General features: G+C 38.2%; 1 protein-coding gene across 2 annotated transcripts in view; it reads right to left on the bottom strand.

Annotated features, from left to right (window-relative positions):
- The window catches only part of SEMA3A (semaphorin 3A), a 166,089-nt gene that overhangs the window by 86,865 nt on the left and 61,478 nt on the right, over positions 1 to 17,746 (bottom strand). For both annotated transcript variants that reach the window (XM_074538777.1, XM_005489169.4), the window contains one exon: positions 11,214 to 11,333. In XM_074538777.1, the coding sequence (XP_074394878.1) occupies positions 11,214 to 11,333 (120 nt within the window). The remainder of the gene's footprint in view (positions 1 to 11,213; positions 11,334 to 17,746) is intronic.

Genomic DNA, 17,746 nt, shown 5'->3' with positions numbered 1-17,746 from the left:
TTTCCTTGAGTTCCCGAGAAATGTTGCAAAGTTACTCACCCTTTTCCAATGAAATGAGTTACTTAGGAAATAAACTAATTTACTGCAAGTCCACAGAGGCATGAACGAGCCAGAGACATGTCTTTCATCTGAGTCAGGTCATACTCATTACATTATTTCTCTTACATGAACGAGGGAGAGGTGAAGGGAGGAACAGAAGGACACAGAACACTTCCCTCACAGGAACAGGGTTTGAGGGAAGATGCAGAGATTCTACATGCTTCATGCTCCAAGAGAAGCCAGCACATTTCCAGACTTACCAAGTGCCATAAACAGAAAACAAGTTGTTACAAGATATGTAAGCAGGAATTCAGCATGAATGGAAGAGTAAACAATTATTTTTCTAAGTGACTTCCAGTGGGTTTATTCTTGGATTTTGAGAACAGAAAGAGTTGCTGCAATCACTTAGTCTGATTTCCAGCATCACAAGCTGTAGGCATATGGGACAAACACAAATATTTAAAACACTGCCTGTTTCACAACTATTCTTAATCTCCCACAGCATTTCAGCAGTAAATTGATTAACTTTTCACGGCAGAAGATATATGGACTAATGCAAAAGGGAGATAATTATTTATGTCTATACACTCCTTTTGTATCTGTTATTTTTAGATAATTCTGTGCACAGTCCCATGTTCCTTCCCTGCACAAAACACAGAGTCTGTCTAAGCCATGACCTGTTCCTTAAACTGCATTTTCTTCCTGCTCTGAGGTAGCATTGCAGCAATCAAGCACACATCCCTGTACGTGGTGTCTGTACTCACAAGAGCATTGTTTAAAGTAGGATGAAGGATATTTTTCTCTTATAAGACTTTCGAGATCTTGACATAACTGACTGTTAGTTTATTTGTGTGATCATATGCCAGCAAAACATACAACGCAAAAAAGATGAAAGGTTGTGTGTATACTGGCAAAGAAACATATTCTTTATACTTTGTAAGGGTATTTAGCAAAGTTACAAAGTGTACCATGGGTAAATTATATCTTCTCTTGTTTTGCAGAGATCCTTCTTCTTCCAGCCATCTTCTCTCTGTGTCTGGCATATATGGGATTAATTCTTATTCACTTTCTTACATGATTCAGTAATTTTTTTCCTTAGGAAGGAAAGTACTTACTACTAGTCAAATAAGTACTGTTTTCTTACTGAACTATGGAGTAGTGGAATTATTATTTAAATTAATTTAGATGGCAACAAATTTAAGACAGTCCTTGTATAACAGAGTAGAAGAGAAGAGACTCAGTTTTAAAATCTTTTAAAGGTAAGGAAGCATCTGGAAAGTATTATGAAAGCTTTTTTTAGTATCAGCATGAGTCTGTAAATAAAAGTGAGGATGGTCGAGATAGCAAGAGAAGAACAATTATTTCCTGTTCCACCAGGCAACTACTGGAAATACTTGTGTCCTGCTGTTTACTCAGAGAAATAGCAGCTTCACCTGTAGTTGCTTTGCTTTTTATTAAAAAAGAGGTAAGATTTCATCATTGTGGAAAAGCCACTTCTGTCATGCCAACTGCTGGTGAAAGAGATGTCTAACCGACTTGAAAACACACCAAGGAAGCCTTCAATTGTAAAAAGTGACTTTTTCTTTCCTGAATCTGTTTGAAAGCTGTTTGAAAAAATCCATGAGTGTTCTCATTTTTCATTTGGGGAAATTCCCTGTTTTTTGGGAATTCTGAATCAAGAGTCTTGCGGTCAGAAGCAACATCAGAAACAGGTTTTGAGGAGATCAGGCATGAACCTCCCCACCACTGCTGAGCAGGCTGAGCCATGGCCATTCTCAGCCTCCCTGGGCCCTTCCTGGGCCTGACTGCAGTCACCTTGCCAGTGTGCCATTTTACTCATATAATGTAACATGCAGAAACTATGAATATTAGGTTGGTCTGAAAGCATGGGAAAAGGCAGTGCTTTCAGACTCACATGTCTCTGAGAGTTAAATATATCCCACAGACTTTAAAAAAATGCCTGAAAGGCACTCCACAGCATGCCAGCTGTCATAAAATTTTAGGCAAAGTCTAGTGAAATTAGTTCACCAATAAGGCCCTCATTAGATTCTCATGTCTGAGTATTTAATATAACTGGATAGTTTGCTGTTCAGCATTTCACAGCACTGTGGTCTGTACGTGGAGCATCACCCACAGCTACAACCCGCTGCATTGTGACCTTGGCTGTTTAAAGATTATTTGACAAGATGTTGATACTGAGCTACAAATTTAATTTAGTCACTTCCTTCAGTGGCAGAAATCACATTTATGATTCTTCTTCATAAGGTCAGCCCCTGTCAACTGGAGCCTTGTGACGTGAATCCCACAATGAATAATGCTGCTTTGATGCTCATCTATCCAAACCTGAGCTCGGTAACTCCTTCTTTCAGTTTTGTTTCCTCCTATGCCTCTAAATCAAGAAATAATTTTATTTATAAGTCATTTCCTCAATTAAGTCAGCCTATACTGTAAGCTGGCTTTCCACTGTTTTTATTACATTGGTTTCCCAACAGATGGTGGTTTATTATTTTATTTTTTTCTCCCCCATATTGGTCAAGAGATCAAAGGATTTGACCGTACTTGTCTTTTGTTTCAGGAGGTGTGTGGATGAAATTTTGCATATGTTGCTTGACTGTGAAGTTGGGTTAATGTTTTCAATTGTTACTCTAACAAGACCCAAATGCTGAACTTCTGTGTTACTAGAAACATTATAGGCTCTGTTGATGAGCCAACATAATATTCCCACCCAGAAAATTGGATCGACGTCTTAATATGATTGCCATACCTCTTAAAAGTACAATCTATGTCTGTAATGAATTAGGAAAACTGCATCATCTCATGGTAAAGTAAGGTAACCATGTGTAAGTAGAAATATTTACATTATGGGAACAAATAATTCATCATAGCATCCTTTAAGTGATAGGAGAAATAATGAACTTCCAAATGCAAACAGTGGGTGTATTTTCAGCTCCTCTAGTAGTCATCGCTAAAATTAATTTCCTTAAAGTAGTCACAAAGTTCTGAGTAATCCTTCTAACAATGCTAGCAATTAAAGCATTTTTTCCCTGTGACTATAAAAAGTGCACCTCAGTTTCAGCTACCCCAGTGTAAGTCATAGGGAACTCCATTGAAGACAAACAATTCTAGAAAAAAGCACCCCATACTTTAAAAGAATAAATTAAACCCAGATCCTAAGAGGGTCTTTAACTTGAATCACTCATTATCTGAGCATATCCAAAGTTACCCGTGGTTTTAAGACATAGACTCACACAAGAAGACATCACATGTGGTATCAGTGAAAGTCCACCCAGTGGTTCTGCGTGCGCACATGTGCACGCTCCCCTCCGCAAATTTACTTCCATGGAGGTCTCCCTCTATCTCAGTCTTTTTTTCTCCCCTGCAGCAACATAAACAACAGTTTTCCCACAGTTCTGAGACTTATGTCTTTGAACCTAATGAATATGTGGACTGGCTTTGGTTTCTTATTCATGGAAGCCATTCAGCTGTGGCACGCTGTGTACAGCTCTCCACTGTAATCAACCAGCACTGCTCCGCCACCAAGGACGAAAGCCACGTACAGGGAGGGAACAATGGTCTCCTCAGTCATCCCACTGGAAGCTTTCTGCTGCAGAGATTCCTCTCATTAGGCAGCTGGGGGGTTCAAATTTGACACTATTACTCACACCGGACCTTTTCTGTATTGGGAAAACCTAAAAAAAACATTGTATGTTATCAATTTCTTTGTTAGACTTGTTTTTTTCCAGCAGTGCAGGACAAGATGCCGTATCTTGCCAGCTCCAAGCTTCCTTTTGTGCCACTGCATACCTGTAGAGATCAAACCAGATCCACGGAAACACCAACACTGTCTCCAGCCTATATACTTACTATTTCTCCCTCATCTCAGACTTTTACTTGTTTCAATTAAAAACAAACTCTAAAATGCTGGAACATCACCTGCACAGTGACTTCCACTTACATTTTCCTTAAAAATCTGTATAAAGTAATATTAAAATAATATTGTTCTGGAGTTCTTTTTTCAGTTTGGTTTGGCTTGGCTCAGTTTCTTAAGAATAAACTGGGAGGTCTGCCATAGCAATTTGGACATATTTATCAAGTCCTAAACAAAAGTTAGTTGCTGAATAGCTGAAATGATCAGACTTGAATAGTGATTAGAGTTTCATTAGTGGTTTCTGCTCTGCAACAAATGGCCCTTGCTGTTGTAAATTCCATGTCTTTGTTCTGTTTTTCATCATATCTTATACCTCTCCTCAGTATGACTCACTAAAGAATTGTGCTTCCATTTTACCCTCAGCCATGTAGTCTGAGGAATAAAGGTGAAAAAATAAAATAGCCACCACACTGTTCTCACTTGTGTTAGTTTAAAACTTGATTTCATATCCTGCATGAAAATGTTCAACCTGTAAATCTCAGAGTGAGCCACAGACATAATTAGTGACTTTGTCACTTTAGACATAAATATATTCCAAATTACTTAGGTGTAATTATGAAATACGCAAGGGCAGGACTGGATGCATTAAATGACAGCTGAAAACCTACAATGTTCATATTTCCTGTCAGTGATTAAAGCATGACCCCTTTGCTAAATACTTTACTTCCAAAAATGGTATTTGTACTGCATCTGAATTTTAAGATACTGAGCCACATCCTTTGCATACTTATGATTTGGAATATCCCTATCCTTACAAATACACTTTTAAATAGGAAACTGGGAGGTCAAATGGATCAGCTATTAGTCAAGCATTCAGCTGTCAAAAAGGCACATCCTCCTTAATTGAAAGTACCAGGATAAAAAACAGTGGCTACATATTTAATTTATCATACTTTCACTGTGTTTTTACATTAATAGTTTAGTATCCATTATCATTTTTATTAAGAAATAGATCCTCATCTTGATAAAATAAGATATTCGGGGGGAAAAAAAATAAATTTGGTTTTAGTGTTCCGCTTTGCTGAGGATGAAATATCCACTGCGTTGTGTAGACTTTCCCAACAGTGCAGGGTAGGAAAGAAGTCAGCCATTGCTGCCATGTGTGCTATTCAGTTGAGAGAAGTTTACTTCATAAATTAAACTATTCTGACAGCTAAATTATCGCATAAAGCCTAATAGTCCTACTTTAAAGGATCTGCTCTGGAAATAAATGTTTATTGGAAATATATTTTGCTTGGGGATGACAGGATGAAGTTTTGAAAAATCTGAGTTTTCCTGGTTTAACTTCTCTTTTAGCAAAGCAAGTGTTCAAAATACAGCTAAAGTCAAAGGAGATCTGCAGTGTATTCAAAGACAGGCCTTCATAAATAATAGCATTTAACCATGAACCTGATTAATATTTGTTTACAAAGGGGTTTATGGAGTTTTTCAAAAAGACTTTTAAATGGGAATCAGGTTACTTCTTTATGGTGACCTTCTGCTTCTGGAACTTTATCACATGATAATGCGACAAAACAAGAGGTGCCATTCTGGGACATAGCACTGTAAGAAATGTGTACTTCTGCACGATGGTGCTTAAAAACATGTAGAGCTTCTGGTACCACATCCTGAAATATTTTTCAGACCTTAGATTTTCATATGAGAAAGGGCTGTCTTGTTCTCTGCCCTTTCCCTCTATTCTCCTTGTAAATGTTAAATTTGGTCATTGAAAAGTCAACATATCACATCCCCTCCCAAACAATGCCATAATGAATTATGGCTTGGAAATAGAATAATACGCTATATATATCTACATATAACTGTATATAAAACTATATACTTAAAATATGCTAGGAGGGAGATAGCTATGACAGGATTTATTTTTTTTTAACAAGTGGAGGTAAACTGTACATGTGTGAAGAGCCTGATTTTGTGTGAAGCACTTTCACAGAGGGTAGTCTAAGGGACTGGAAATCCATGTCATGTGGAGCAGCAGAAGTGATGGTTTACAGATTCCAGAGGAATCCAGCCCCTTTGTTTTGTGATTTTGGCCACTGATCCTGTGAGGTGCCTAGACAGACGTGTGCCTAGCACTGATTACCCTGTTACCTGCCGTCCTCCACAGACAAGAACATCAGTACAAGCAAAATGTTCTGGTGCCTGGGATTTCCCTGTATGGCAGAAATCACTTCTCAGCTTTTTATGACACAAGGTGAAGTGCATCAGCCTTTAAAGATCTAAGAGATGTTTTCTTTTTCTCTGTGGTAAAATTACTCATGCAATGGAAAGAAGTGCTCTAAAAGGTACCTACACTGTGCCTTCTGTCTCTTCAGTTTTGTTTTCCTGTATTATAGTAACAGGACATCTGGAAGTTTGAAAGTTTAAGGCACCTGTGAACTAAAGAATGCTATTGCAGTCTGTAAAGCAGATCATCTTTTAATGGCATTTCTCCGTAATTATAGTGATGCTTAGAAGGAGTATGTCACACATAACAGTTCAAACTCAAATGAGAATAATCCTTTAACAGTATCCTTTTCCTTTTTACTTTCTCTATATAAGCATATAAATACCATATAAAAGTACAGTTAATTAGATGGAAATAAAACTAGCCTCAGGTGATTTCCAACTTAAAAAACCATTTGCTGTAATGTTTCACTTAAAAACCACAGCTCAGAATCTTGACTGACATAAACTGACACAGGTCTGCTGTCTTCAATGAAATTAGGCGAATTTATGCCACACCTACTACTACTGAAATCAATGTTTTACCCTGATTTTTTACATTAAACACATCATGTTTAGTACCAGCAGCATTGATCCTTCAGTTAGTGTGTTTCTTCAAAGCCATTATTTCAGGAAAGAAATGCTCTTCCATCACTATATATATACACAATATATCCAGAGAGACAAACTGATAGATGCATAAATGTGTCAGAACAAGATGTCCATTACTTAGGAAATGCACTCTGGACCTCTTTCTAATATGAAGAAAAGAAGGGATAAAAAAGAGTGGAAAGTATATTTCAGCAAAATTTTATGAGCTGAACCAAAGATTTTTAAAATACACAGAGTCCGGAAAAAGCAAATATGTTACAGGTGGTAGCATTCTATAACTTCATATGCAATAACTTAATGTTTTATGTACATCATAAATCTAAACTGAATTTAAACCTTCTTTATTGATTGAGAAATAACCTGCAAGTAAAGTAATCCCAGATCTTTTAAGTTCATGCAGTTAAAAATGAGTTTTAATCTGTTGGACAATGACAAGAAATTTGGAATTAGGAGACAATAAAAGAAGCTAGATTAGTTCTTCAGACAGCACTTAGTGATTTACCTCTGCTGAAGAAACCCTAATGTATTCCTGCTGAGGATCTGGCAAACAATTTTGTAAAGCTCTTGCAATGCCTGTCTGAGCAATAAAAAAAAAAAAAAAGGTACTATAGGGCATTCTGTACACCTCTACCTGTGTGCAAGGGTTAAGTAAATGGAAAATCCTGTTCTTACTGAAGCAGGACTGTTCCCTGCTGGTTCACTCAAACTGCCCCAAAGGGAGCCCTGGGGAAAGGGAGCAGGGCTCCTTCCCCCTGCTCAGGCATGCATAGGCAGGTGCATTCTGCATCCTGTTGTGATTTTCTAGGGGGTTTAATGCACCTCTGTGTCTCCCTGCAGTTGGATTTGTTCCTTTCCAGCACAGATCTGACTTGTTTAATTTTGCAAACGTTAAGTACAACACTCCTACACATCCAACCCTGTTTCCTCAGAAGTCAGTGGGCGCAAAACACAGCTTTACTAATCACTTTCTTGCTTTGTCTGGTAATTGGTTTCTTGTATTATATTGCATTATAAGGACAGAATGCCACATATTGCCCAAGCCCAGATCCCTGAAGTTTGTGTAGGTGTCTGTGTTAGGTCATCTGCCCTAGACTCATGCACATAAAATGGATGATATCAAGCTTTACATTTGGCTGCCCTCAGGTATTTTCTGCATATCCACACACTATGTTCTCTCTAAATATGTTCTTTCCTGCTTCCTCATGGCTTACGTGCTTAAAGCCTATTGAACCATTAACTTTATTCTTTCCTCTAAATACTGTGGTTATTCAGCTTACACATCTGGAATGGATTTAAGCGAAGATTAGTCTGCTTTACTCCTCAGACTGCGGTGTAATTCACAACATATTAGGTTGTATACATTTGTGCACATCATTTTTAATCAGATGCACAGCATGCCGTTCATATCCTTTTAGCTTTTTATTATTACTTCTGATACTGTACTTCATCAGACTCAATAAACCTGTCTAGTTCCATCACCAGAAATTATTTTCTTCAGGTATGGAATGGGGTTGTGATACACTGCTTCATATCAGACATATTCAGAAGATATAACAATTCATATTCCCATTACTTTATGACTGTCACACAAAGTAATTTATTTCCTTTCCCCAGTCATAAAAATTGTACCATGTTCCAGCTTCCTGCAGCCTACTCCAATTGCTTCCAGAGTCTCCTCTATCACTTGCCACTCTTTTCTTTAAATTCCACTTCTCCACCCTCTCCAGTTTGGCACACACACTGATTTCCTCTTCTTTGGATTCAGGCAGGTGGGTTACATTCAGAGCTCAGATAAACAAGCAGTCATAGAGTAGGTACATTCCCCGTCTATTCCCCTAATCAGTTCACATTTACCTTTCTAAGTGCTTGAAAAATAAATAAGCAGATGGTGAAATCAGTTAATTTTCCACAAGTGTTGTGGCAGACAAGAAATGTTCAGGAAGTATTTTAGATGGCAATTTTTAACTCATAATCAACTGCTTGTCTCTTCCTATACTATTACCTTCTTTAGTATGCTGGGGAGGTACAAACTCTACATGATACGGAAGCAATGGCCCTTTGACACGTCCAGTGCTGCTGTCTGACATGAGAACATAAACCATCTGGGTCTCACAGATGCAGTGTGCAGGGGTGCAGAGGTTAAGATTGTATCCCCCTCATTCACGGTGTCTCTAATAGCTGCTGTCAATCAAGCACCCTCCTCTTCCTCATCTCCCACAGAGGAAGCACATTTGAAATTCCTGGCTAGGTAGTATGGGAGAGGAAGGAGCAGGCTCTAGCTGAAAGAGAGGACAGATTATTTTTCACTGCAGATCTAATAAATTAATTTATTAATGTGATTTTCACCCTTTCAAGGGACAGAACCCAGGCTGACTGTAACATCTGTCAAAGCCGAAGAAGAGCTGGGTACACTGCATCCTGCCTGCCTCACCTTCTCTCTGCATGGGCAGACCTGAACTGAGAAAGCAGTAAACCCTCCGGCACAGCTATTCAGAGGACACAGAAACTTGTGCCACTGGAAGGGCAGGTGAAGATGATTTCACTCATATTTGTAGTATGAGAAAGAAAACAAAAGCCAATAGTGTTCAAGGCAATTCAGATAAACACACTCCTGAAGTCACTCATTTGTGAAGAGGAAAATAAGGGTCATGAGAATAATCAGGCTAAAGGAGACTTACAAACTTACTGCATAAATGAAAAAAACCCAAAAATTTAAAAGAAAAAAATACTCCCCCCCTCAAAAAAAAAAAAAAAAATTTGTTTGTAATTAGGGACTGCTAAAAAGAAGCTAAAACAAGACTCCTCTTTCACTCCAGGGCCAAACACATCACTGTTTCAAGACTTTAAAAACCCAGAATGTTTAACCAAGGTTAGATCTGGCCTCTCATCTCTGATCATCCTTTCTATAAATCCTTGATAAAGTGTGTGTTAGTTTTATGGTACAGCAATAAACCAGCCAAATGTAGAAGTAAATGACCTCATAGGAGCTATCTCTGTGCAGATAGATTCCCCTGGCAGATCGCCAAGGATTGATTGACACACATCTTACGGAACTAGAGTTAATTAATATGTCTACCAATTCCCAAATGGATCTCAGGAAGCAGAGAATCTGTTTAATGCAGTAAGCAATGACATACTGTGTGTGGTCAAGAGACAATTACTAATTGCCAAGAATGCATTGTAATAAAGCATTAAAGAATATGAACAAAACCCTTTCTGCTCTGCAGCTCCCTTATCCCTTCAAAACCTTGTTCTTAGGACATTTTAAAGATTTATGTTTCAAATATCAAAAGACATTTTCATAGGGAAAAATAGTTCCCAGACTATGAAGTCAACACTCAAAGGCCCTGTTAATTTTTCTATGAGAAGAAATAGTCATCATTCATTCAACAATGATGTCTTTATTTTCAAGGAAATCTGCAAACCTGAATTGCAAAGGCATAAGGTAACTTGAAAGAGCTGGTTTTTTGAAGATCACAGAAGCTACAAGTAACACAATTATGGATTCACTGGTAAAACACATCCATAAATGCTGAAAGCACATCAGGAGTCTGACTGCTAAACTGAAACAGTCCACTGAGCAATACTCATGTAAGCCAGACAGAAAACACAGTACAGGAGACTAATTTATATTACATAATCAACAGAAAAATAAAAGAGAGGCTGAGCTAGAGAGAAAAAGTATTGAAGGGCAGCACAGAGACATTCCAGTCAAATCTTCAGCCCTGAAAACCAGCCTAGTCTCATGACTTCTTTTGAGTGAATCTGCTTTTTACCAGGAAAGATCCCACTTATCTATTTAGTTATGAAGATCACTGAGAAAAAGGTAAAAGAGCTACTGCAAGAATTCTGCAATACTAAGAAAAAATCAGCAAGAGATTAAAGAAATGGGCAAAAAGAGAGAGATTTATTTTTCACAAAAAACTAAAGAAACCAAACCTAGGTGACATATGAAAAACTGCCAGTGTGTTAGGACAAACCAGAGAAGGGGGATTTATGAAGGTGTGACACTATTTTAATTCTCAGCTGGGAGAAAGCTGAGGTGGTGTCAGACTGTAGTGACTGGGAGAAAACTAAAACCAGTGTTGGGCACAGAATAAACACAGTGGCTGAACTACCCCTCTTATACCTGGTATTTGTCTCAGTTACAAAAAACTAGTGCTTTTTAATTCACGAGCCAGGTAGAATGGGTTTACTTATACTTATTTAAGCCCCTGGGGGAAGAGATGCTGTGCGGGGCAGAAAAGTGAGAGACACTGCTGTGATTTATCAATCAGCACGTCAGCACCTGATTCAGGAGCAGGTCTTACCAGATCTGCTTCCCAAGCCACAGAAACTAGTGGGAATGCATTTTGGCAGGAAGAGATCATGGCTAAACACCAACAAAGATTAAAAAGAGCAAAAAGAAAAATATTGTTTTATAATAGTTTACCTCAGGATGGCTTCCAACTTCAATGTAGGTGCAGACTGGATGAAAAGCCCCAGTTCCACAAGCATACAGGTGGGTCTGGTTGTAAGCCTTGAGCACCTTGATGAAATTAGCACATTCTCTCTGCAAAGAAAATGAGAAAAAAATATTCATAGCGTTAATTCAGTGATTCTGACTAATGGGAGCTCTTCTGAGTTAGAGATAGATATGGCTGAATGAACAGATTTGTAAAGTGTGATCATTTCATGCTGTTCATAAGATTGTTTACTGCTAAGCATTTAATAAATGGCCTGATTTAATTTCTCATTTAAATATCTTTGGTTGCTATTTAATAAAGCATCCAACCCCAAAGAAAAGATTACAGAAAAAAAATCTTAGTTTTTGTTTCAGACATGCTTCATCTTTGTAATTTATGCTATTGCTGTGTTTTCAAGACAAAACCCATTTATAGAAATGTGTCAGAATGAAATAATGAAGAAAAATGGACCAACTGTTTGCTTGTATTCAATTAAGTAACAATTAGAAGAAAAATGGGCCAGATGGAAGGAGCTGATGAAAACCAAGTCATTGATACAGCATTTTTAACAATCATATGAATGCTGCCTCACTCCCACTGCCTGTATCTAAGGGCCAGTCTTACACATATGAATACATATGTTAAACTTCCATGCTATCATTTACAACCACTAGAATACAAGCTTTGCAAGATTTGGACTTTATATTTTCTTCTTAAGTAAATTATCTATCATGAGTTATTTTAGTTCTCAGCAAATAAAAGCTGAGTAGCATCACTAAAAGTCCCTAGTACAAACATTATCTGTTACCTGTTAACAAAACTGTCATTATTAATGCCTGATGTTATTAAAATGGATAGTCAAGATGACAAATTTTTCTATTTGTTTAATATTTTTATTTCAATCTGGTCTGATATAGAAAAGAAATATGTCAATGCCTTCAAGACGGTCTGCTGACACAACTGAAAAAAATGGACTTGAAACAGAAGAAAAATGAGAACAACAAAATTAAGTATTTCCAGTAATGACTGTGTTGAAGATAAGGAATATTTTTCTCTGTGTATTTGATAATTTTTGATACACTGCTCAATTCTATACCTTTCCAAGTAGACAAGAGCCCATGGAAATACCACCTGAGCTACTGCACCCACAGAAATCTCCTAGGCTGGCATCCTCCCTCTCTGTAACTCACTGGCTAATTAAACCAGGTACTCCCAAACACAAAACAAAGGCTCTGCCAGGAAAATCCATGTGCAGTTTGAGGCATGCCCTAGGCCTGCACAGGGAGAAGCAATGAACTTACACAGATGAAACACTGATTCCCTGCCTCACACAAAGGGCTGTGCTGGAATGACATTGCTCTTACAATTTCATTGTATATTTGCATAACAGATAATGGCAATGTATTAAAAAGAGCACCCAGAGAAAAGCATTCAGGATCTTACTGCAGCCCTCAGTTAGTGCTGTTATCTTTTCAACAGAGATGGAAGAGAAAACATAGAGATAGTTAAGGTAATCCAACAGGAAATTGAAAGAAATAGAGATCGATGTTACTCTTAATTCTTTCCATTCTGACCTTTCTTAATGAAAACACACAGAATTTCTGGACCATTTTTATTCTTCCCACACACAAGTATAAGCATGAGTATACATTTATTATACTTGTGTTTATCCACAGGCTGCTTTCCACTGTCAAATGGTAGAGTACTAAGCAAATATTGGGCATAAATCATAAAAAAAATGTTTATATATTTTTATTAATACTGTTATTCTTTGCTGTTTTAAGTAAAAGAAATATGGAAAACCCATAAAAGTGTATTAAAAATTCAATACTTAAATGGGCAAATACCCCAAATTCATGTAACATTAACAAAATTGAAATAGATCCTGTCTTGACTTCTGCCATTCTGTGTTTCAGATGGAGCATCTGACTTTGGCTCCATATAATTTAAAACTGAGCAACGATGTGTGCGCATTATTAAATAAATCAGAAATTTCTCACTTAAGAGTTGTATCTGGCCTGATATAAACCCAACACTGTTTCTCTAGGACAGTGCTTTGCCTCATTAGGTTTAATGTATCATGATTTTAAAAATGTCTTTATGGTCCACTACTACTTTTTACTAAAGCTGTTGAAATTACCTACCTGAAGAACATGAAGTGTTAGAGGTGGGTGGCCACAGACAAAATGCTGTGAGTAGATGGGCTGGTCCTAGAGCCAGTGTGAATAAATTGTGCTGATTTCAGAGGAATTACTCTGATTTACAGCAACACAGCACCTGTGAGTGTATATGCATTCAGAATCACATAATCACAGAATATTCTGAGTTGGAAGGGACCCACAGGGATCATCAGGTCCAGCTCCTCAGTGAATGGCCCACAGGGGGACTGAACACACAGCCTTGGTGCTGTTAACACCATCCTCACTGAGGCTGTTCAGCTTATCTGTAACACACAGCAAGAAGGTATTAGATGGCTAATGCTGTAAAGGTGGGATGGAAAAACCCTACTTAGATTAAGGGCAGCAGTCTTCTTTGATTTCTGCAGATGAAATTAAGAAAAGTTCTATCACCACCTTCACTGAATTATTCCAGATCAGCCTGTGGGAGAAGTTGCATTAACCCTATCATAGCCATGTTTGAACATCCAATATTCAGGATTGATAGTAGTGTAAATGAGTAAATATCAGTCAAGTGACTTCAAATTTACAATGCATTTCCAAAAGCAGATTTAGCTTATTCATCCTTCAAGCTCTCCTAATTCCTTGTACAGGATGTTTTCTACCTTAGATGTCTGAGAAATACACAACCTAGTTAAAAAATGGGGAAGGTAAATACCTACAGCAATAAACCTTTGACTATGACGAATAAATTCATATAAAATTTAAAGTTCCTATTCCAGCTCAGACTGCTCTTGTAGCTCCCCTCTGTTTTATAGCTGCATAAAGGAACCATTAAGGTCTATTCAGTAAATTCTCATACACCTCTCTACCAGATTAGGTTTCTTTATATATTTTACATGGTAGTAAAAAAATAAATAAAGAGGGGTATTAAACTACCATAAATGACATCAAAGTAAAGTTACAGTTCAGATTTAAGCCCTTGTCAACTCAGGAAGTTCAAAGTGAAGTTTCTGCCCTGCCTGGGAGACGGTGCTATTCTCCCTGGAACAATAGCAAGAGGCACATTGATTTCCATCTCAGGCTCCTTCCTTTGTCCAACTGTGCGCAAGCACAGCTGCACAGGTACAACCATTATGTGTGGAAATGTCATATCTGCTCCTTTGATATTCTGAACTTAGCAAGAGTTTGCTTTGGTGAATATTGGGTTTTCCTGGTTTATGTGACTCTGGGACAAAAAAGCTTCCCACAAACCTGTAATAAACCAACTTTAACAGCTTTGAATGACTTGCAGAGACTCTAAATCTCAGCACATGGGTATGACAAAGAGGGGATCAGGGAAAGTGTTTGTGCACAGAATGCAGTTTGGGTTGGCCTCCATATGAGACTTGGGTGACTGACTCCCATTCCCATTCCCATTGTGTTTCCCCATTCCTGCTCTCACAGGACAGCTTCAGTGGCATTCAGGCCCCACTGCTTGTGAAGCCTGGCAGGCAGCTCTGCTGGTCCCCACACTGATGGCTACATCAACCCCAGCACAAAGCAGCTCCCCAGCCCCTTGGCTGGAGCCTGGGATGCCTTGGGTGTCTCCAGCTGGGCTTGCCCCGCTTGGCACCAGTGTCTCCCCCTGCCAGACCCCCAGGATAGCTCTGCATTGATGGAGGGGAGGTCTGTGCCAGCAGGACCAGGCATTGCACTGCAGGACTGCAGAGTCCAAGGCACTGCGAGGGAGACAAAGGCGACAAAAGGCATGCAGTGTCCCACAAAATACAGCAGGCAGGAGAAAATACAAAATACAGCAGACAGGAGAAAACACAAAATACAGCAGGCAGGAGAAAGCATCCACCATAGGAAGAGGAGGTAACCCATAGGCAGAAGCTAAGAGGAAAAAATTCTCAGGGAAGCTCAACACTGTGCCTGTGTGTGAGTCCAGTTGCCCAGTGCTTCTGTATCCATTTTTATTTTCCCCAAGAAAGGGATGTTGTTCAAAGGGAATATATTCTGGACATATCTATACCCTTTGGATATTGTTCTTCATCAAGTAAAACAGATGAAGAAAGAAAACCAGACTTTAAATATTCTTTTCCATGTGGAAATAAGTTTTTTTTCAAACCCAAGAGCAGGTTGTTGTAGGAGTTTAAATACTTTTAGCCTAATAATGTGGATACAAATTAATGCAAGGTTTGAAAAGTTCTATTTAGGCAAGAAAGTATTACTTGGATGAGTTATGAAAATAAATGTTAAAGAAGAGGAGCACTGGGATCATCACAGTGACTCATTATAAATTCTTGCTTCTAATAATCTTGTTCATTATAGTCAGTAGCTTAATACTAGGAAACCTTTCTTGTCTATATGAAGCTAAACACTGGTTTATGCCCTAAAGGTTGAGTTTATATATACATACATACAGCAGAAAGCATGAGTGCTTGCATATGGCATAGAATGTTTGAAGTAGATATTCAAAGGGAAAATTAAGTACATCATGTGGGAGTTCCTGCAGTCCTCAAAAATACCCATTCATTTATCTGCCTACCCCTGGAGAGGATTAATCTTCATTTATGTTTCAATAAATGCTCTAAGGTTTCCATAAGAGCTGTAGGTTCTGCCTTTGGCCTTGTACAGAAGTGCTGCTATCTTAAAATCCAAGAAACTAAATCCCTAAATCACACCTGAGACCTTCTAGCACAGCCTGCAAAGTGTTCCTCTCTTTTCTGACAGAAATAACTTATTTAGACAGCTACTTTTTCATGTATATGACTGGATTTGCTGGATCTGTGTCTGCAAACAGTTGTGATGGCATGATTGCCAACAACTTCCAAAGGATGGCCAAAGAAATGGTAGCATGTACAGTAGCTGAAGCAGCCACCACAAACCTCAGGCACAACCCAGTTTGTTTCTTTGTTTGAAGGAATGTGGGCCATAACCTTCACCAAAGCCCAAGCAGCTCCCACAGGTTTCCTGGGGTTAGTTTGGTGCATAAATGCACCAGGGTATCCAACTGGAGCCATTCTACCTTACCTCTGGGAGTTACAGGTACCTTTGGCACCTGAGACAACATGCCCCAGAAATTCACTGGGCATTCCTAAGTGAGAAAAAGGATTGAATTCAGGTACCATAAACCTTCTTACACTTCCTCTAGACTAGACTGAGGAAATTGTGGGGTTCAGATCCTCAGTCCCACACTGATGATTTATTGAAATGAAAGTGGCTAAAAGAATTGCACCCTACTATGGTAATGCAGCCACAGCACTACCTCAGCTGCAAATTCTCCTGTGCTAAAGTCTTACTTGTAAAACAAGTTAAGAAATTATTAGATTGTCAATTACATTCAGAGTGTGAATTAAAGTCAAAGAGTTCCAGTGTGTCTGGACAGGCATGGGAACTCAAAATTTTAATTCCAAATTCTATAGCAGCTATAAGGGCAGAGGGCCTGTCTTGAGGAGGAGATAAAGTGTTAATTAGGTTTTCCAGAAAGGCACCCACTATATGAAGATCAATGTATCTGACTTACAAACCAAACATGCAGATTTATTTTTTAAGAGTTTTCTGATATTTATATATCGAGTTGATAGAAGGGCTTATGCAGAGAGAGATTAGCCTGAAAAAATAAATTACAAAGAAAATGTCTGCAACCAAAAGAATAAGAGCCAAATGCAGAAAGATTGAAAAACAAACAGTAAAGATATGTAACACTGATTAGGCTATGTTATGCAGACTTTTCACGGACAGTTACAAAAATAAAGTCCATCCATCTGTCAAAACATCTGCTCCGCGTATGAAAATTAAAACAGAATTTAGGTGGGTTTTATGAGTTTCCAGTAATTATCTCTTCTCCAGAAGCCTGGAAGTTACGTCCTTCGATCTGGATTACTAATTCAGCAAAGAGCTTTTAATGACATCTTTTTAAGTTGAAAGACAAGTCCATGTGACTAACTAATATCCAGATTTTTTTCCTTATTTTAAGAAAGTGGTTTCATTTTTTTCAAACTAATAGCAATGTCCATACTGCTTCTCAGATATTGCAGCAAATGCAAATGGCCAGATTATGCAGGGCAATAAGTAGTAGGCTAAATGATCCTTTACAGTATCATTAGCTTCAACAGTTTTCTGCTGATTTAATCCAGATAAACATCAGACCCAGTAATACATTCTTCCTTTATATCAGTCTTCCCACATAGCCAAGTGATTAAAATATTATAAGATTCTGTCTGAACTGGATGGACAAGAGGATTTAGAACTATCATCTAACAGCTGGACAAGCAAAATAAATACATGTTTTGTCTTAAATCAAAATGGATGGACAGCTTTCATATAAAGTCCCATGCATGAGGTTAATTATTATGTTTACTTTTTTCTTCCTTCTTCTGTCCCATTAGTTGAATTTTCAAGTGATGAGGTCAGGG

Source organism: Zonotrichia albicollis, chromosome 4, assembly GCF_047830755.1.
Source record: "Zonotrichia albicollis isolate bZonAlb1 chromosome 4, bZonAlb1.hap1, whole genome shotgun sequence".
NCBI lineage: Eukaryota > Metazoa > Chordata > Aves > Passeriformes > Passerellidae > Zonotrichia > Zonotrichia albicollis.
The sequence above is the reverse complement of the archived record's forward strand: the minus strand, read 5'-3'. Positions and strand labels throughout refer to the sequence as shown.